General features: G+C 40.2%; 1 protein-coding gene across 2 annotated transcripts in view; it reads left to right on the top strand.

Moving 5' to 3' along the window:
- DZIP1 (DAZ interacting zinc finger protein 1) overlaps positions 1-21,145 on the top strand; it is a 52,490-nt gene that overhangs the window by 15,361 nt on the left and 15,984 nt on the right. For both annotated transcript variants that reach the window (XM_033104838.1, XM_033104837.1), the window contains exons 8-14: positions 1,754-1,915; positions 5,176-5,313; positions 7,340-7,402; positions 13,421-13,561; positions 14,016-14,064; positions 15,227-15,283; positions 16,738-16,794. In XM_033104838.1, the coding sequence (XP_032960729.1) occupies positions 1,754-1,915; positions 5,176-5,313; positions 7,340-7,402; positions 13,421-13,561; positions 14,016-14,064; positions 15,227-15,283; positions 16,738-16,794 (667 nt within the window). The remainder of the gene's footprint in view (positions 1-1,753; positions 1,916-5,175; positions 5,314-7,339; positions 7,403-13,420; positions 13,562-14,015; positions 14,065-15,226; positions 15,284-16,737; positions 16,795-21,145) is intronic.

Genomic DNA, 21,145 nt, shown 5'->3' with positions numbered 1-21,145 from the left:
ATATCATTGTGGTTTTTATTTGCATTTTTCTGATGATTAGTGATGTTGAGCATTTTTTCATATGTCTATTTGTCATTTGTATGTCCTCTTTGGAGAAATGTCTATGCAGGTCCTCTGCCCATTTTTTATTTGAAATTATTTGGTTTTTTGCTACTGAGTTGTATGAGTTCCTTATATATTTTGGATATTAGCCCCTTATCGGAGGTGTTGTTTGCAAAAATCTTCTCCCATTCGGTTGGTTGCCTCTGTATTTTGTCGATGGTTTCTTTTGCTGTGCAGAAGCTTTTTAGTTTGATATAGTCCCATTCATTTACCTTAGCTTTTACTTCCCTTGCCTTTGAAGTCAAATTCATAAATCCTCTTTGAACCCAAGGTCCATAAGTTTACTACCTATGTTTTCTTCTATGCAGTTTATTGTTTCAGGTCTTATGTTTAGGTCTTTGATCCATTTTGAATTAATTTTGGAACATGGTAACAGATAGCAGTCTAGTTTCATTCTTTTGCACATGGCTTTCCAATTCTCCCAGTACCATTTACTGAAGAGGCTGTCTTTTCTCCATTGTATGTTTTGGCTTCTTTGTCGAAAATTATCTGTCATATTTATGTGGGTTTATTTCTGTGTTCTCAGTTCTATTCCACTGGTCTCCATTGGTCTGTGTGTCTGTTTTTCTGCCATTACCATGCTGTTTTGATTATTGTTGCCCTGTAGTACAAGTTCAAGTCAGGGAGTGGGATACCTCTATCATTGTTCTTTTTTCTTAGGATTGCTTTTGCTATTCGGGGTTTTTTGTGGTTCCATACAAATCTGATGATTTTTTGTTCTATTTTTTAAAAAAATGCCATTGGGATTTTGATGGGGATTGCATTAAATCTGTATATTGCTTTGACTAATATGGCATTTTAACTATGTTGATTCTTCCAGTCCATGAACATGGAATGTCTTTCCATTTCTTTGTGTCTTCTTCAATTTCTTTTAAAAATGTCTTGTAGTTTTCCGTGTATAGATCTTTCACATACTTGGTTAAGTTTATTCCTAGGTATTTTATTCTTTTTGTTGCATTTGCAAAAGGAATTGTTTTTTATTTCTTTTTCTGAGATTTCATTGTTAGTATATAGGAATCCAATGGACTTTTGTACATTGATTTTGTAGCTGGCAACCTTACTATATTCATTTATTGTTTTTAATAGCTTTTTGGTGGCGTCTTTAGGGTTTTCTATATATAGCATCATATCATCTGCAAAACGTGGCAATTTAACTTCTTCATTCTCAATTCGGATGCCTTTTATTTCTTTCTCTTGTCTGATTGCTCTGACTAGGACTTCCAATACTATGTTGAAAAAGAGGTGATAGGGGACAGCCCTGTTAAGTTGCTGAACGAGATGGGGCTATTCTACTAAATTGATATGGCATCAAGAAAGGTTCTTTTGCTCAGTACTTTTTCTTTATATAGTATGTTTACATTTTACGTATTATTGCATGTCTCCAAGTTTACAGATCACAGAACTCTTGAGACTTTGGGCCACTGTGTTTGTATTTTAAAGGATGTAAGAACAAAAGGATGCTCTGTGCTGCCTTTGGTTTGGAAAAATCATTGTGTACAGACCTGCCGTTATATGAAGTGTTCCTGCAAGCCTCACGGAAATATGCAATACTAGCTGACACTAGCTGACGTGAAGTTTGTCAATTGACTTAAAATTTTGCATATTTGTTTCATACCATAACTTTTAAAGCCATGTATTCAAATAATTTCAGGAATATGAAATGCAGAAAACAAAAGAGGAAGAATTTCTGAAGCTAGTTGATAGATGGAAGGAAGAAGAAAAGGAGAAACTACTTGATGAAATGGAAAAAGTCAAGGAAATGTTTATGAAGGAGTTTAAAGAATTAACTTCCAAGAATTCAGCATTAGAATATGTAAGTATTAAACCGAGAAGTCCTCATAGTATCGGTAGAGTTGTTGCCTTGAGAGGTGGCATTAGAATGACATGATGGCCAGTGAACCCAGAAGTTCCTTTATTGTACCTTGTACCTTATTGTACCTCTCCTCCCTGAGAGTCTTGAGGGAGCTCAAGGCATACATAAGACAGAGCAAGTCAGAAAAATCATTTTGTTGAGAATGGGAGTTTTGGCCCAAACCCCAGTGCAGGACACTTGGTACATTTGATCAAATCATAGATGGTCTCTCTTTCTTTAGCTGATTAGGTTTGAAACCTTAAGCCATAAACCCCTCGCTGAGTATTGGAACTTTCCGGAAAGGCTGACAAAGATCACCAATGTGAACAGAGAAGGAAGCCAACCCAGAAAGACAGAGGAAGAACCTTCGCCAGTCCTGGCGGGCAAGGAGGACAGGGTCTGGAGCAGGCTGGATGTGGCTAAATGAGCCCCCTCCCTTGTGAGAGCAGCCTTGCTGCACACTGCCCTGGTTACATGCATGGATGACAGAGACACGCCTCACTGAGCTGTGACCTTCATCCTCTGTGCGCTCCTTCCCCAGACAGTAGCCGGTGTCCTCCGGCTAAGAATGATGTGAGCAATCTGGGCAACTCAGTCCTAAATCATCCTTAGGGAAAAAGCAACGAGGGAGGTGAGGGAAAATCCTCGAGCTCCCTCTAGGGGCCAACACATTTTATAAATTAAAATAGAAGGATATTTTTGCAATACTGCTAAGATCCTTCTCTAAAACACCTTGAACTTTCGCATAAGGGTGGGCAAATTATGACCTGTGAACCAAATCCGCTATTCCCCTGTTTTTGTATGCCTCATGAGCTAAGAAAGGTTGGTACACTTCTACATAGTTGACAACATTCAAAAGAAGAATATTTCATGACATATGAAAGTTATAGGAAGTGTCCATAAGTAAAATTGTTTTGGAACACAGCCATACTCATTCCTTTGTATTTTGTCTGTGGTGCTTTTGTGCTAGAGCAGTAGCGTTGAATGGTTGTGACCGAGACCTTCTGTGTCTCACAAAACTGAAAATGTTTACTATATGGCTCTTTACAGAAAAAATCTGACAGCCCCATCATATCTTTATAAAGTAAATATGGCACAAGGTTAACAATTAGTGAAGGTGAAATGGATGTTCATTGTACTGTTCTTTCAACTTTCCTGTAAGTTGCAAATAAAAAGTTGGGGGGGAAATAACTTAGGATGGCTCATTGTGTATTTTCTGCAGGGCTTCCCTCGGGCAACTTTCTGTCAGTTCAGTTGTCCCTATATTACCTCTCCTTTGTGGTTGTCCTTCCTAAGCATCAGGATCCCTAAGCAGTACTCTATTCACAGATCTCTCTATTCACAGTTTCTTTACCACCCATACTCCAGGGTCCTCTGCTGAACTCACATTGTGGCGCCTTCTCAAAGTGGGATTCCCTATTACCCACAGTAGTGGATTTTGACACTCATCAATTAAGACTGACTTACGTTCCCCATCAAGTCCGCACTCATTTTTCGCCCTTGTGATAAGCTACGAATTACAGTTGTTTTGCCTGAGCTTCCTTGCATGGTCCTCACCCTGGCTCCCCACCCCCAGGACAATTATGGGCTGCACTTTTCCCCACAGTTTTACCACTCCTACCTTTTTTTTTTTTTTAAGTAGATTTATTGAGATATAGTTCACATACCATACAGTCCACCCCCTTTACGTGTACAATTCAGTGGTTTTTCTTATGTTTAAAGCAACCATCTTCATGGTTATTTTAGAACATTCATCACCCCAAGAAGAAACCTCGTACCCACTGGCACTCCCTCCACACTTCCCTCCTCCCCCAGCCCCTGGCAACTACGAATCTTCTTTCTGTCTCCATGGATCTGCCTATTATGGACATGTCATATAGATTGAATCATACACTATGTGCTCTTTTGTGAGTGGCTTTTTTCATTTAGTATAATATTTTCAAGATTCATCCATGTTGTAGTATTTATTGGTATTTCATTCTTTTTGTTTTTTTAATTGCCGAATGATATTCCATTGTTTTGGTGCATTCATCAGTTGTTGGAGTTTGGGTTGTTTGCCCTTTTTGGCTATTGAAGGTTTTTTAAATTATTATTAAAAAGAGACTATTTTTTTAGAATAGTTTTAGGTTGACAGAAAAATTGAGCAGATACTACAGAAAGTTCCATATGAGCCCTCCTCCTACCTTGTACATACTTTTCCATATTACTGACATCTTAAATTAGTACATTTGTTACAATTAATGAACCCACATTGATACGTTAGTGTATTAATTAAAGTCCCTTCATTCTGATTCCTTTAGCTTTTACCTAATGTCCTTTTTCTGCTCCAGGATCGTATCCAGGATGCCATATTACATTTAGTTGTCATGTCTCTTTATTAGACTCCTCTTGTCTGTGACAGTCAGACTTGTTTTTGATGACCTGGACAATTTTGCGGAGTCCTTGCCATGTGCACTGCGGGATGACCCTCTGTTGGAACTGATCTGATACTCTTCTCGTGGTCAGACTGGGCTTGAGGGTTTTTGAGAGGAAGACCTCAGAGTTAAATTGCAATGTTCATCATATCATATTGAGGGTATATACTGTCTACATGATTTAGGCTGTTGACATTGACCTTGACCACCTGGCTGAGGGAGTGTTTGTCAGGTTTCTCCACTGAAGGGTTACCTCTCTCCATTTCCTACTGTACTCTTTGAAAGGAAGTCGCTATGTGCAGCCCAGACTAAAAAAGCAGGGAAGTATGCTCCCCTACTGTTTTGTTTTTGAAGTTAACACACAGTATTACGTTCTGTGAATGTGAATTTCTGAGGGTGTTTACTGCTAGTTACTTTGGGACTAACAAAGGATAAAATTAAAACATTATGTTCCTAATGGGTTCATGGATGCGGCCCCAGGTGATGATGGCCACGTCACTAAGTTATCTTGAGAACCAGCTGTGCCTAGTTCCTCTGTTTCCGGCAACTGTCACATGCCCATCAAAATTTTTAAGACCCATTGTCTAGATTAGAAAGTTAGGTTTTCCTTTCTCTTTTTCACCCTGTGCATGTTCTTTTGATTTGAAGGAACAAAAAGGAAAATCAGTGGACAGGAGAAGCAGGAGAAGCGCAATGAGCAACCAATAGGATAGTCAGATTTAAAACTTGCTCCCCAGTTTTATTCTCTGTTTCAGTCTTATGAAAGTATAAACATTCGTACCAGTGATTTTGCATCTCATTTTACAGCAATTGTCAGAAATCCAGAAGTCCAATATGCAGATCAAGTCCAACATAGGCACATTAAAAGGTGCACGTGAGCTTAAAGAAGAACGTCCTCAGTATCCCCAGGATTTCCAAAATGTGATGCAACTTCTTGACAGTCAGGTATGTGACAGTGGGCAATAACTGTGGTCGAGGCCTAGTTTTTCTTAGTGAAGTAATTAATGTACAGCTAGCATCATCTACAGAAAAAGTGTACGTCTTTTTCAGCGACCGTGAAGGTGGCTAATTCTTTTTTTCTTAATCTCTTAATACATGTATAATTCCTAATAGGTGTTCATTAGCTGCTTGTTGATTGACTAGTAGATGTGGATACAGAACAGTTAGCAAAATTGTTTCATTTTCTCCTAAGGTAGTATCTTTTCAAATTGGTTAGTGTTACTTCAATATTTATTTTTCATATTTTGGATGTAGGTCTCACTTTCCAAAGGCATACTGAAGCACTAACTTTCTTTTCAGAGCTTAAATATACATACAACTACCATGTTTCCCTGAAAATAAGACCTAGCCGAACCATCAGCTGCTCTAATGCATCTTTTGGAGCAAAAGTTAATATAAGACCCAGTCTTATTTTAATATAATATAGAACTGGGTCTCATATAGTATAATGTAATGTAATATAATATAATATAATATAATATAATATAATATAATATAATATAATATAATATAATATAACATAACATAATATAATATAATATAATATACTGGGTCTTACATTAATTTTTGCTCCAAAAGACGCATTAGAGCTGATGGTCCGACTAGGTCTTATTTTCGGGGAAACACCGTACATTGGTGAACTGACGATCTTTTGCTTTTATCAAACATAATTACAAGCATTTGGAAGTGCACCTCTGTAATTAGCGCAGTCCTCACACTGGCTATTTTGGCCACACTGGTTTGGGGGAACCTTGTGTTTTACCAGGAAACAAATAGAGGTTAAAGCTTATGAATTCAGGATTTTTTTGAAAAGCAGTAATATATCATTTTAAAAATTGTGGTTTTGAATACAGACGACTGCCACTGCTGCTTGCTTTGCTCCTTACGTCTAGCCTCCCTCCCAAAAATCCACCTTCCACGTCACAGCCAGGCTGACCATGTCACTGTCCTACCTAAAACCCTTCAGTGGCTCCCTGTTTTTCACAGAACAAAGTCTAGAATCCATAAGCAGCATCCACAGTCCCTGAGGATCCAGACCCTATGTCATCCCCCACCTTTCTCGGCTTTACCTTGACACTCTCGGCAGCACAAAAACAGCTCATGGTTCCCAGAACACAGCATTCTGTTTTCTGCTGTTTCCCTTGTGGCTTTGTCATGCACCTCTCAGTTTTCTGGACCTGTGGCTTACTCATTCACCTGGGACAGCACCTCTTCTAGAGGGTTCTCCTGGACCCCTGAGTTATTGCATTTCTGTAGTCCCCCATGCGGGACCTCATCACATCCACAATATGCGGGAACTGTCTATTGTTATGTCCACTTCCCTTCTGTACAGGGCAGGCTATGTCACTCTGTCCTCTCCTTGCCTGTCAGGGGCTGCCCAGTGAGGTTTCTGGTACACAGTAGGGGATCAGGACTTGTGTCCTGAGATGAACTGTTGCCAGTTGCTCCCAGGCTGGTCTCTCGTGAGTTGAACAACCCAATTATGAAATCCTAAGGTCCCACCTAAGTGTCTCCTGTTCCCCTCCTGTGAACTGTGTTGTCAGTTTAGAACCTATGGACTCAGAACTTTGGTGGTTCCTTTTAGTGTCTTAGGTTGGCAAGTTAGCACCAGTGTTTTTGAAAATCAAATTTTATTGTAACACAGCCATACCCATTTATTTATGTATTATCTGTGGCTATTCTGCTATCACTAGTAGTAGTGACCGAATCATCGGGCCCCCAGAGCCTAAAATTTACTATTTGCCCCTTAACAGAAACTGTTTGCTGATCCTTGCCTTAGAGAATAAGATGAAAACCAAGAGCAAATGTGTTTCAACATTTTTGACTGTATATATTCTAGAACATGCCTGCTAACAGTTCGCCAAAAAGATAGTCTGGTTTCATAGGCACCCACTAAAAAGCAAGCTTCCATTTTGAGTAGACTTCATTGTTACAGTTGCACATACATTATTTTTCTTTTGCCATTTGATAGGAAAGCAAATGGACAGCTCGAGTTCAAGCTCTTCATCAAGAACACAAGAAAGAGAAGGGTCAGGTAAGATTAGGAAACCATCCCTATGTTCATTGCAGCATTATTTACAGTGGCCAAGATATGGAAACAACCTAAGTGTCCATCGAGAGATGATTGGATAAAGATGTGGTACATAGTATATACAATGGAATATTACTCAGCCATAAAAAAGAATGAAATCTCGCCATTTGCATCAATCTAGATGGACCTGGAGTGTATTATGCTAAGTGAAATACGTCAGACTGAGAAAGGCAAATACCATGTGATTTCACTTATATGTGGAATCTGAAAAACAAAGTAAACGAATAAAACAGAAGCAAACTTGTAGATACAAAGAACAAACTAATGGTTGCCAGACGGGAGGGTGTTTGGGAGAGTTGGGTGAAAAATGGGAGGAGTTAAGAAGTACAAAGTGGCAGTTACAAAATAGTCATGGGGATCTAAAGTACAGCATAGGAAATATAGTCAATAATATTATAGTAACTATGTATGTTGTCAGATGGGTACTAAACTTATCAGGGTGATCACTTTGTAAGGTGTATAACTGTCTAATCAGTATGTTGTACACCTGAGACTAATGTGATTTAGTATGTCAACTGTATTTGAAAAAAAAGAAACCAATGGCCTATACGTAGGTCATTTTTGCAAAGAATGTTTGCGTTTCTTTATAATTAAGGTAGGATTTGTTCACTTAATAAAATTTGTAGGGTAATGTGTAACAAAAATTAAATTACTTATAATTCCAATACCAAAGATAACTACTGCTACTGCTTTGTTATAATTTCTTTTAGTCTTTTTTCTGTGCTGTAATTGTTGTATTTCTATAAGTATAGAAACATATACATACAATCTTACAAATTTTGAATTATGCTTTATATCTATAACTTCATATGCTTTTCACTTAGTATATCACATTTTCCTATGTTTTAAAATATTCTTCAAAATCATGATTTTTAATGGCTGCCTGATGATCTTATAGATGTATCATACGTTATTTAATCATTTCTTCATTGTTGAATATATGTTTCTAATTTTTTCACACAGAGTGACAATCCAAATAATTTTTAAATAAAGGCAGGGATTGTTCACATTAAAATCATTTTAATGAAAACCAATTTAATTATAACACTGATTCCCTTTCAGCTGAATGCACTAGAAATTTAAGTGTTAAAGTGATTTTACACTAGTGCAAAACATCTAAAGTAGATTTATTTGAGGTCCTTTTTTTTAGTAAAAATGGTTTATTTTTTCACTTTAAGTTGTATGTGTTTTGTAGCTTTTTGTATCCCCTGTGTTAATCTGTTCAGGCTGCTATAACAAAGGACCATAAACAGGGTGGCTTCAACAACAGACATTTATTTCTCACGGTTCTGGAGTCTGGGATTGTGGGTGTTAGCCAATTCAGTTCCTAGTGAGAGTCCTCTTTCAGACAGCCACCTTCTCATCTTCCTGCTGTACCCTCACCTGGAAGGGGTGTGTATGTGTGGGAGAGAGAGAGAAAGAGAGAGAGAGAGAGAGAGAGAGAGAGAGAGAGAGAGAGAGAGAGAGGCACAACAAGAGCTCTGGTCTCCTCTGATGAGGGCCCTGATTCCATCACAAGGACCCTACCTTCATGACTTCGTCTAAACCTAATAACATCCCAAAGGCCACATCTCCTAATATCACACTGGAGGTTAGGACTTCAACCTGAATTCTGGGGGGAGGGCACAAACATCGGGTTTGTAATGCCCAGGGAAAGGCATTAAACAGGACCTATACTCTGGCAGTGCAAACTTGAGCCACTTTAGATTTCTACTTCCCACACCCTCCTCTGGCCTTGCTTTATATGTCACCTGTGACTGCTCTATCCAAGTAGGTAGTCCCCTCCATTTACTCTCACCACTTCGTGTGTATAGCTGTGACCACTATTTTAAATCGTATTTTGCTTACTTGTTTACTTGTTTATGTTCTGTCTCTCTAATTAGATCACTAACCCTATGAAGGAGGGACTCTATTTGGTTCTTCATTGTAATGTGCCAAAAATGTGATTGACACTCATTAACTATTTGCTGAATGAATGGGGAAAGTTGCTAGATGTCCAACAAAGAGATCACTCAACCATGTTTTTGTGGATGGAGAAATACTGATTGTAGGATTCAAAAGAAAGCGCCGGGTTGAAAGAGTTGTCTGTCGGTCTGAGCATGGTATTTGAACCTATGCCCTCTTAACCTCAGGGTCCTGCTTATCTGCCTCACTGCCTGGCTTACCTGTCACGCATTAGGCACTTGGCCAACTGGGGAGGAGAATCAGAACAGGCAGTGACAATTTAGAGAATGGTTGCTTTTCTGTAAGAACGTCCTCGCTTTCCTTTGAGATGATCTAAGCTAATAGTTCCTAACCAGAATGACCTGAGGCTCTTCCCAAATACACACACGCAACTCTACAACTGCAGATTTTCATTTCTTGAGATAACTCAAGGACATGCGTATTTTGGGGGTTAAAAAAAAATCGAGACAATTCTGTTTTGGATCCGCGAGTGAGCCACTGCTCTTAGATAATTTGGAGTTCCTACTCTAATTGCTCAAGGCATCTTCCAGCATTGGCATTTAAAGAGAGAATTCAGGCTTCCTTATTAACAGGGTGGTGTGTTTTATCCTTGCTCTTTTAAAGCCCCTTGTTGTATTCTAGGCAGTTGGGGGACTTTCAGTGGATCTTCTGGCTGGAATAGAATGCTAGTTGCCGAGTTTCACACTTGGCCACTGCAAGCTGTGATCTAGGGAAAGACCACTGTGTGTGGTTAGGAGGAAGGAGAGGCCTTCCTGGTTCTGAGTGGGGCGCCGCGCCCCACGGATGGTGAGTGTGTGGAGTCTTTGTGCCACCGCTAGGCTACGCTGCTCCCTTGTCTGTCGGTTTTGTTTGCTCAAAAGCTGCTCGCTTCTTCCTTCACTTCTCTTAAAACCTAACAGAGGGGCGAATTCAATCAGGTTTAGTAATCTCTGCCTGAGACCTAACTATTAATTATTCCACTTGATTGGTGCCTACTGTTCCTACAATGCACATATTGTATTTCTCTGTTTAAGGGAAGTTATGTTTGCCAACTTTTTATTGCTTTACCGAGTTTCTTGGCAGTCTTTTTTTGTTTTGTTTTTTTTAAATAACATTGGTAGGAGTTCAAAGGGAGTCACAAATAAACGATGGCATACCCTTTTGACCCAACATAAGACTCTTTAGAGTTTGGGAGGTTGTAGAATGGTCACATAATGAAAGGAATGAAGGATGGGGTGATGTGGACTGATAGAAAACAAAAAAAAGCACAGCACTTGAAATAGTAGAAGGTCGTAACAGATGGGCTCAAGAGCTGCAAACTTTTTGAAATAATTTCTGTCTATCTCTTGCTTAGACATCACATTCCTCTCTTAGTACACTCTTTTCTGTACATTTCTGGTTAATTCTCATTTCCAATTCTCAATTCTTTATTTTCCTATATTCTCTTTCTTGGGGCCTGGAAGGCCTCCACATAATGTTGATCCTAAACCTCCACCCAGAACCCTGGGGATCTTTACTGGTTTTTCCTTCTATTTTCCAGCTCAGTGTTTCCCAAACTACTTTGGGGGCACTCTTCCAGTCGTCTGTAAAAATGAAGGAAAGGTTCTTGACAATGTCTCCTTGGGAGAGATTCTTAGCATTCACTGGGATATGAAAGGTTCTTTTTAGTCCTCACTCGGGACACCTTTTTAACTTGGTTGAACCCAGTGCTCGTCTCACCTCATAAGCACAGAGCACTTCAGAGGGGGGACCCTGAAGTGTATTGATTGACAACATTAACTTTTTGTTGTCATTATCTGTTTTTAATGTAATTGGACTAAATTGGAGCAGTTTTAGGTTCACAGCAAAACTGAGCAGAAAGTACAGAGAGTTCCCCAAACCCACTGCCCCCACACTTTATAAGCACAGCCGCCCCCACTATCAACATCCCACGCCACAGGGGTAACATTTGTTATAATCGATGGACTTACATTGACACACCATTATCTATCATCCAAAGTACAAAGGTTACTTTATGGTTCACTGTTGGTGTTGTACATTCTGTAAGTTTGGACAAATGTGTAACGACAAGTATCCACCATTATAGTGTCATACAGAATAGTTTCACTGCCCTAAAAGTTCTCTGTGCTCTGCCTAGTCATCCCTCCCTCCCCTCAACCCCTGATCTTTTTACTGTTTCTGTACTTTTCCTTTTCCAGAATGTCATCTAGCTGGAATAATACAAGATGTCTTTTCAGATTGGCTTCTTCCACCTAGTAATAGCCATTTAAAAGTTCCTCCAAGTCTTTTCGTGGCTTGATAGCTCGTAAAGTTCCTCCAAGTCTTTTCGTGGCTTGATAGCTCGTAAAGGGGACGTAAAGTTTTTTCTAGCACTGAATAATATTCGATTGGATGGACCACTGTTTATCCCTTCACCTACTGAAGGACTTTGGTTGCTTCCAAATTTTGGTAATTAGGCGGAAAGCTGCTATAAAAATCTATGTGCAAGTTTTTGTGGGGACATAAAGTTTTCAACTCCTTTGGGTAAATACCAAGAAGCTCTATTGCTGCGTCATATGGTAAGAGTAGGCTTAGTTTTGTAAGAAACTGCCCAACTATCACCCAGAGTGGCCGCACCGTTCTGCATCACCCCCAGCAGTGACTGAGAGTTCCTGCAGCTCCACATCCTCACCAGCGTTTGGTGTTGTTATTCTCTGGATTTGGCCATTGGAGGTCCATTGCTGTTACTCTTTGAGTTGGTGATCTATTTCTTAAAGTTTTGGGGGCTGATTGATTGTGTGCACGTATTTATTAATATCTTCCATGACATACACACTATAATGGGGAGCACTGAGCTTGAAGCCAGACATGAAAGTTCAATCTGAGCTCTTCTCCATCCAGCTCTGAGTTGGGACCAGCTACTTTCTCTCTCTAGACTTGAGTTTCCCCATCTGTACCATGGGGTCAAAACCTGTACCCTAAAGGTGGTGATGTGGATTCAACAAGGTGAAGTGCTTCTTAACACAGCCTCTAGCACATGGTGAGTGTTTGTTTTAAAAAAAACCGAGCAAGTTAGGAAGTGCTGCTCTCGGCGCTCTTTGTACTCCTCACAGGCAATGTTCCCCCCCAGCCCCACCTCTATTTGAGCTGCACATCCCTGTCTCTACTTCCAGGCCATAGGTTTTGGAATGTCCTTAGCCCCAGTTACCAAGTTTTTCCCCTCTCTGTTTAAGCAACTACTGAAATCACTTCAAGAATCTTTCCCTAAATTATTGAAAAAAAATTCTTCTTGAATTCTTCTTATCCAATATGTGATCCTTCCTGACATTAAGTCTCTAAAGATGAATCTATCTATGAATCTTTGGATCTCTCTGTCCTCTACATCTCTCCCTTTCTTTCTCTTCCTTCAACCATTCCTTCCTTCCTCCCTCACTTCTTTCCATCCTTCCTTCTTTCCTTCTTTCCTTCCTTTCTTCCTTCCTTTCTTCCTTCCTCCCTTCCTTCCTTCCTTCTTTCCTTCCTTTCTTCCTTCCTTCTCTTTCTCCCTCCCTTTTTCCTCTACCCTTCCTCCTTCACCTTCCTTTTCTCAGTAAATATTTATTGAGAACCTCGTAAGGGCCAGAGATTGTGCTAGTTGCTGGATGCATAAAAATAATTAACAGGGGCTCTCTGGCCCATGGATTGCACATTTGAGCTGGGATGACACATGTGGACCTGTGAAGGACCCGACTGCATGGGGTCAGAGCCGCTCTGTGTGGGAGCAGAAGCCTTGATCCTTTATCACTGCAAATCCCTGTTATTTCATGTAATGTGCTCAAGTTTACTCAGCTCTTCATATCATCAGTGCTGTCTGTCTGAGCTCGCTGGGAATAGAAATGAAGCCCCTTGTATAGCCGGGTCATGGTACTCAGTGCTCAGAGATCGACTCAGTGACTCAATGTGCCAGCAAAGAAAGCAGGGCATGTCCATATAGACTGCAGAAGACATTTTACATGCAGGGTGTAGACTGATACCTTTCTGAAATTTTTTTTTTTCCAGCTCCTGTCACATATAGAGAAACTTCGAACCTCAATGATAGATGACCTAAATGCAAGTAATGTTTTCTACAAGAAAAGGATAGAGGAGCTAGGGCAGAGACTCCAGGAACAGAATGAACTGATTATCACTCAGAGACAACAGGTATTTTAGGCTACATAGTGGCACTGTTCTTCTTTAAGCACTGCAATTTATCTAAGGAGTGTGCTTTTATTTTAGAACATTTGTAAGTTGGGTAAGATAAAGAAGATGGAGTCTATTTTTCCCCTGTGGTTGTTTATAAAAATAAATCAAATCATATAATTTTAAAAGGTATTTTAAAATACTGTAGAGCAGATTTATTCCATTAGAATTCAGGAAAAAATTTGAAGGTAGAGAAGAATTTCTTTTGGTAATTACGTGGAGCAGCAGCCCAGTCCTGGTGCTGCTTTCATACAATTTTTGCCTCCTTGTCTTTAAAAGGCATGTGTCCTCTTGTGTTTTAGAGGATTTAGTGAAAAGGTTCATTTGCTAAGTCCAGTATCTGTCCATTATCCAGTAGGTCCCTCTCTAATTTCAAACATGTATCGTCTCGCTAGAAAACTGTTTTTCTTTACAGATTAAAGAGTTTACCAGTAAACCATTAAACAGTGTCATTGAACCCAAAGGTAAGTGGGCCAGGATCCCCGTGCTGGAAGCAAGGCGGTCCTCCCTAACCATTTGCTGGGCATCAGAAGAATGTGGGGCCCCAGTGTTTTACGGGTGCTAAGATGGCATTCCTCTCGTTATTTTAATTTGGGAGATCTGTTACCATGCCCCAGAAAGTTGAAGAATTTTAAATACCTAAACTATTATTGAATGGTCTCCTCTACGTCTTATCAGAATATTGTTATGCACAGTAATATGCGCAGTAATCATTTATCTCAGGACGCGTATGCAGTAGGTGGGGTTATGATTAAAAGCACAGGGTCCAGAGACAGACTGCGCTCCACTCGCATCTTTGGCACTTTGGAGCTTTGTTGAGTCTCTGCCTCAGTTTCTTCAGCTCTAAAGTTGGACTATTAATAGTAACTACATTATTGTTACAGGGATTACGTGGGAGGACATGTGAAAAGTACACCTATTAAACATTCATTAGTGTTAGCTATTGTTATTGATATTAAACTCAATTATTCTAAAATACTATAGAGCCTTGAGGCATTATTCTTAAATGTGTGTTGCGGTTAAAGGTTTGTTCTATGTGTAGTGAGGGTATTATACAATGTCCCGACGGTAGCAATGATAGCCACCCATTTCCGTATCATTCAAGATCTAGTCTAGAAGGGAGACTGGGACCAGACGTACACTCTCACAGTGAAGCATAAAGCTTGCCTCCTGCCTGGTCTCCTTCCAAGGGATCGCTCTTGGTTCCTGCACGTCGCAGGCTGTTAAGGCGTCTGTGTGTATTTGAGAGCCACTAAGTGGGGGTTGGTAATGGGTATACGAGCTGGGTTGCCTCTGTTTCAGGGCGCCACAGGAGGTACTAATCTACACACTCATTTCCCTCTTGTTTTGAGAGAAAGGGTTGGGAAGGACCGTGGTTCCCTATAACTTCTCTTAGCATAGTCAGAGATCAGATAGAGAAATACCTGTATATTTACTTAGATAGGACAAATATTTCACTAAGTGATTTTTAGGAAAAGTTAGCTTTGTAAGGATTTCTATTAAACATCTTTATTGGATGAGTTGCTATATGTTGTTCAATTTTGTTTATTGTTTCCTGGGGGGAAAAAATTAGGATAAGCGCTGGCTTGTGATTTTTGTCATTAATTCATCTTTTTGTTATTTCAGGGAATCCTTCAACCTGGCAAATTTTTGAATCTAAGTCAACTGGCCCAGCTGTACCTAGTAAGTTTCTATAATTAGCTCAGGGTTCTAAAAGATATTTTTAAAGTGCTAAACCAATATATAACTAATGCTTTTTATTTTTGGAGACGTTTCTTTGAAAACCCAGTGTGTTTGGAAATTATATTATGATCTATTTTGATTCCTGGCTTTGACCTAGTTCTAAAACCTAAGATTGTAAATATGCATGTGACGTGGTGGTGATTTATGTTAGCTATGCCTAGTATTTTGCAGTTTGCCTAATAAAGGGATGACTACAACTTCTTTGGCATTGCTCCGGTTTGTACTTTCGGGTTTCCCATGGTAATACACTGTGTGAAGACATGACTGGTGGCCACCACGTTTTGGCATCACCAAGACTCTCAGTACTGCAGGCTTTGGACTGATGTTCAGTCACTTGAGTTTAGCTCAGCACAGCCGTCTCGCAGAGCTGTCAGGATGCGGCTATCATCCAAAAAGGCATAATCTGTACAGTTTAGAAATGGACAGATTGTTTTCTTAATAATAGTTAAATAGCTGAGATATTTTTGTATCCATTTAGGAAAGCGGTGAAATTTAAGAAATAAAGAAGCAGGTGATCCTGCGTAAGAGAGGGCATGTGTGTGAACAGGGATCTGAGTACTAGTGTGTGGGGGGAGGGCCTGGACTGAGCTGGGCACCAAGCAACACTTGGCATATGGTCCCAGGACTGTGCAATGGTGAAAGCAAATCGATGATGAGCGCGTTTGGGAATTTGGCACAATTGACAGGAAAATGCTAATGGTTTTAACCACTCAGTCTTCTCAGATGCCTCTTGAGGACTCTTGAGGTTGCTTGAGGAAGCTGAAGCAGTTGAGAGGTGCTGAGGAGGGGAGGGTAGTAGTTTAAGTGCCAAGAGTAGGGCGAAGGGGAGAGTAGACGCCAGACGTATATCTTATGAAATAAAGAAAACATGTTTTTGGAGAAGGATGGAAAGGTTAAAGGGCACTCAATTACTATTGTTTATACTTTAATTACATGTGGCACAACATTAGAATAATACTGTGTTCCGATAAAAGCAGGCGGTGGCCTGGTATGTCCCGTGGCCTGTAGTTTTCCAAACCCAGTAACCTCTACTGGGATTTTAGAGGTTCTCTCTGGTTTGCTGTTTCTTAAAATTAACCAGCCTAAAATAATCAGTATCCCAAAGAGGCATGTTTTGGGGTGGCAAACTCTGCTCCTCTTCACACAACTCTGTAAATATACTAAAACCCACTGAATTATATATTTTAAATGGGCGAATTATATTTCAATAAAGCTATTATTAAAAAATTGGTTTAGGTTAGTTGGTAATATCTTTATCATTTGAAACATCCATACCTTATGGTCTGTATATATCTTGACTAATTTGAGGAGTATTTGGTTATCATCTTGTTCAGATGCTTACACTTTAATTAGGGAACCCTAAGAGATTTTATTTTTTTTCTATGCTGTTTCAGTGAATGCTCCAGCCCCACAGACTTTGGATGCTAAGTCAAGTCTAACAGTGGCACATGGTAAGTTTCAGCAAAGTCTCAGCATTTTATGTGTAGTTTCCACCCTGAGTTAGATAACTTATTAACTGAAAGTGCTCTTCTGTGGGGGTAATTATGCAAAACAGAAAACATTTTAGTGAATGCAAAATAGTTAATAAAACTTCAATCTTCCTATGTAATAGTGTAAACTAAATATACCCCCCAAAGTCATACTGTATAAAATGTACACGTTGCTTGACTCACGAGAAGAGATTTTTAACTTTGAGAAGTACTTTGATTGTTTATGATTTTTTGGTGGAAAGTGGTAGGTATTGGGTAAGAGGGTGACTTTCTACTAGACCAGCCAACCAGCACATGCCACAGGGCATATGTGATTGTTTTTATAACTTTCAATGTGGCAGCAAGTCACCTTTTTAAAACAAACAGTTTCAGCGATTGGTTGGGAAAACCTAGAAAAGACATGTGATGGAAACCAAAGGAAAAAAGTAGGAACCACTGGATGAAATCGCTGCCAGGATTCAGTTGTTGGAGCAGGCCATTGGGGTGATAATCGTGATTAATGTCTTCTAGTAGATAGGAGGAATATTTGTGGCCATATTTCACTTTTATCTAATTAAGGTGCTTATACTTTTTGTAATTTTTTTTAATATGTTATTTTCCTATGGTCCGCTGTTGATTATAAAAGAATTAAGATGGGAGGGGAACCATCTTTTTCCTGTTATACCTACTGATAACTTTATTCCACATTTGTTTTTTAGTCTTTTAACTAAATTAAAATCCATGGTCAGTCAAGTTGAACTTTTTGTCTTCATAAATATTGTGGTCTGTATATGATGGCTGTTCTGTCACTCACTTGTAATTATCCATTTTACTCACTGAATTACTCCTGAACTATTTATTGCCCCATAATTTTTTTTCTAAGATCATTTCAGGTGGATCAGATCCCTTGAGCATGTGTTCACAATATGTAATGCATAGATTCTCCACATAGTGGATGTTTTTATTTATAAATGTTTAGAACATGGAGGTGTTTTGCTTTTTTTTTTATCCTTTGTACCAATAACAGATAAAATGTATGTTGGACTTATCTAAATTTGCTGTAATATTGAATATACAAGATAGTTTTCTCTGGCATTATTCTCTATTCATATTATTTTATGTCAGGTCTAAAATTTCTGTGTTGCCTCCTTTTTGGGTGTTGAGTTTTGTAAAGCATTGCTGGCCACTTCTCTTTTTGTATTTCACCTTTGGTCTCTTTTTCTTTTCTTTCTGCTTTGTTCCAGTTAGCTTTCTGTATGACATTAGACAAGGTCTCCCTTTTGTTTGTTTTATATGTTTGGTGCCTGCTAAAGGACACACACAGTATCTATGCTACCCTGTCCGGGGTTACTTCAAGGCTCCTGACAAATCTGTTGGTTCGAAAGCAATGTGTTTCCCGCGGACCCCGCCCTGATTGGGCCAGGGCCGCATGAAGCAGCCAGGCCCTCTTGCTGGCATCTTCTGGGATTGAAATGCTAGTTTTAAATGCTCGCCAGACATGGCACCGGGCCTGCAGCCCTTAGATTGGGATAAAAGCTAATTTGTGAGCATCTCAGTGGGCAGGAGCAAAGAGGAGGCTTATCTGGGGCTCACTGACCCCCAGCCATGGCTGGGGGTGGGGACGCAGGGAGGGTTCGTCATGTATTGCGTGACATGAATCAGCCCGATTACCTCTCTGTCTTTCCTTTTGTCCCATCTCAAAGCTTGATGAGGTTCTTTACCATGAAAAATATCATGATTACTCATCGTTTTAGGTTGCGTTTCCAGGGAGACAGGCTCAGGAAGAGATTTGCAGATGGGAGGTTTATTGGGCAGGGTTTCAGACAACACCTGCGAGAGAAGCAGGATTGGGCAGAAGGGGATGTGAAACCAAGATTTAGCTGCAGTGGAGCCCTCAGCATATCTTACCAGGAGCTTTAGAGCTGGGATAGCACTTTAGAATTTTCATGGATTGAGGTGATCAGTTATCAGATGCGGATTGCCCCAGGAAGGGGTGTGTGGGATGCAGGGAGGCTAGTGCCTTCAACTGAGATGAAGCAAAAAGTAGAAGAAAAAGGTAGGAGGAAAGTGCTAGATTTGAATGGTGCAGATTAATTATTGGGCTGGGCACAGAGTATGCAGAAGAGATTTGAAGGAAATCAGGTTGGTTGAGACTGTTCCTGGCAACCACTGGGTTGACTGTATCTGTTCGGGGCTGTTCCTGTGGCATCATGTGGCTGCTGAATACCCTGAGGTTGAGCACGGCTGGATTGGAGATCTGGGCTTTGGCAGCTTAGCCTGACCAGAGCATGTTCAAAAAATCAGAGCTGGGGAGACCAGTTGGGATGTTAGTAATAGTCTATGTGAGATTCCTCACCTAGGAATCAGGGTGTGGTGATGAAACGAGGGAGTGGATATAACAGCTGTTCATTGGAATTGGTGGAAAGGCTGGACAAGGGATTGGGGCACAAGGGCGAGGGAAGGGGCAGAACGTGATGAGCTCAGATATTGGGTGGACGGCAGTACTGTTAATCGAATCCGGAAAACAAACCCAACAAGGGCCAGTAGGGAGGCGTCATGGCATCGTGACCGACACCCTGGACTTTGAAAGCGGGCAGTCTGGATTCACAGTCGACTCATAAAACCATATGCTTTCCTCACCTGCCAAATGGGGAGAATTATGGCTACTTTGGAGGGCTGTGGGAAAGGTCGAATGAGGCAGGGCCTTTGGAGAAGGAGCCATGGAAGAGGCACTGGCGAAATGTTAGCTTTCAGAGTAAGGGGTGATGAAGTCCAACAAAGTCAGCTGGTGGGAGAAAGGGCCGAGTAGAGAGCTGAGAGTTTTTCTTATGGAGGTAATGGTAGGAGACTGATAGAAGGATTTTGCTGGAAGCATTCAGCGAGTTCAGGGGGAGACTCAAGCCTCCGAGTGTTTCAGCTCTCATCTTGGTGATCTCAGCTCAGGAGAGGAGCTGGGACTTTGGGAGGGTTGGGCCTGTGTCTTAGAAAGCATGAGAATGGCAGGCCTTTCCTTCCCCACTGGGGACATCAGCCTGCTTGTTTGGGGAGCTGCTGTCTGGTTGACCTCACTCCTTTAGCCTCTATAGTAGGAGCACGGGTTCGGGAATCTACCCCTCCCCCAGGACCCTGCCCTATGCACCACAGCGGGAAAAGTCAGTATTTTCAGTTTATCCTGACTCAAGAGAAATAAATCACAAGATTATCCCTGTACTATAATGATAATAAATATGCATAGGATGGTTTTTTGAGGTTTTATAGAGCTTTTCCACATAACCTTATTTTTGTCGTTTTCATAAAGTACAATAAAATAAAAACCATGTGACTTAAAACACCTGAAATTAAGTATCATCCTAAAAGTTCTATTTTCAGCAGTTCAAACTACTAAAATAGTCTGTGTGTACAACTTTAAATCTTAATGCCGAATAACAACATTGGAAGCACATGTTTGGTGTCCAGCAGTTGTGGTACATGGATGGACTTAAATGCTCCTTAGTGGGGCTGTGTTCCTGTTTAAAATCAAAGTGGACTCCTACTTACTAATAGACTGTGATCCAAAAGTTAACTGGAAAATAGTTTAAAATGCATTTCTCCCATATAGCCAATATTAGATATGTTGACTAAGGTTGCTGGCCAAGCTATAAGACTCTATTTATATATATCCAAATACAACATATATATTTATTTGTATATACATATTTTAAGAAAGGAAAAAATTGTATTAAAATTACGCTGATGGTAACCACTTTGAGCATCTCTTGTAATTGCAGAAGTCAAACGTGATTTGTATTCATCTTTCATTATCGGTATATATTGAGTATTACAATTTTAATAGTTTTTTCTTTCTTAAAATGTGTATATATATATTTTTGGCACCCTCTGTGTGTGTTTGTCTGTATATTGGTATATGCCTAAAATAGAGTACCAGAAATACCCTTTAATAAATTAAAAGCCAGACCTTCAATGTAGGAGGTATTAAATCTGAACTAATACACACAAAACACTTAGATCTGTGCCTGGCAACCTGGTGAGCACTCAGTAATTGTTCTCCATTGTTATCCTTGCCTGTCACCTACTCTGGGGTCAGGTGGTAGAATGAAATGACCTCTGCCCTGTGAGGACAGGTGGGGAGCTCCCTGGGGTTGCCCTGTGTCAGTCTCCAAGCTAAAGATGAGTGAACCATGCACCTCCTAAGCCAGACCTCCTGGTTGCATTTCATTCCGTGTCTAATGCCTGACTGCCAAAGTTAGACCTTTAGCCAAAACCTGATTTCCCCCATGAAGGAACTTTCTCTCTGTTGACAGGATGGTGTTTGGCTTTATCCAATGCGGCCCTC

This window comes from Rhinolophus ferrumequinum, chromosome 4 (assembly GCF_004115265.2).
Source record: "Rhinolophus ferrumequinum isolate MPI-CBG mRhiFer1 chromosome 4, mRhiFer1_v1.p, whole genome shotgun sequence".
Lineage (NCBI taxonomy): Eukaryota > Metazoa > Chordata > Mammalia > Chiroptera > Rhinolophidae > Rhinolophus > Rhinolophus ferrumequinum.
The sequence above is the reverse complement of the archived record's forward strand: the minus strand, read 5'-3'. Positions and strand labels throughout refer to the sequence as shown.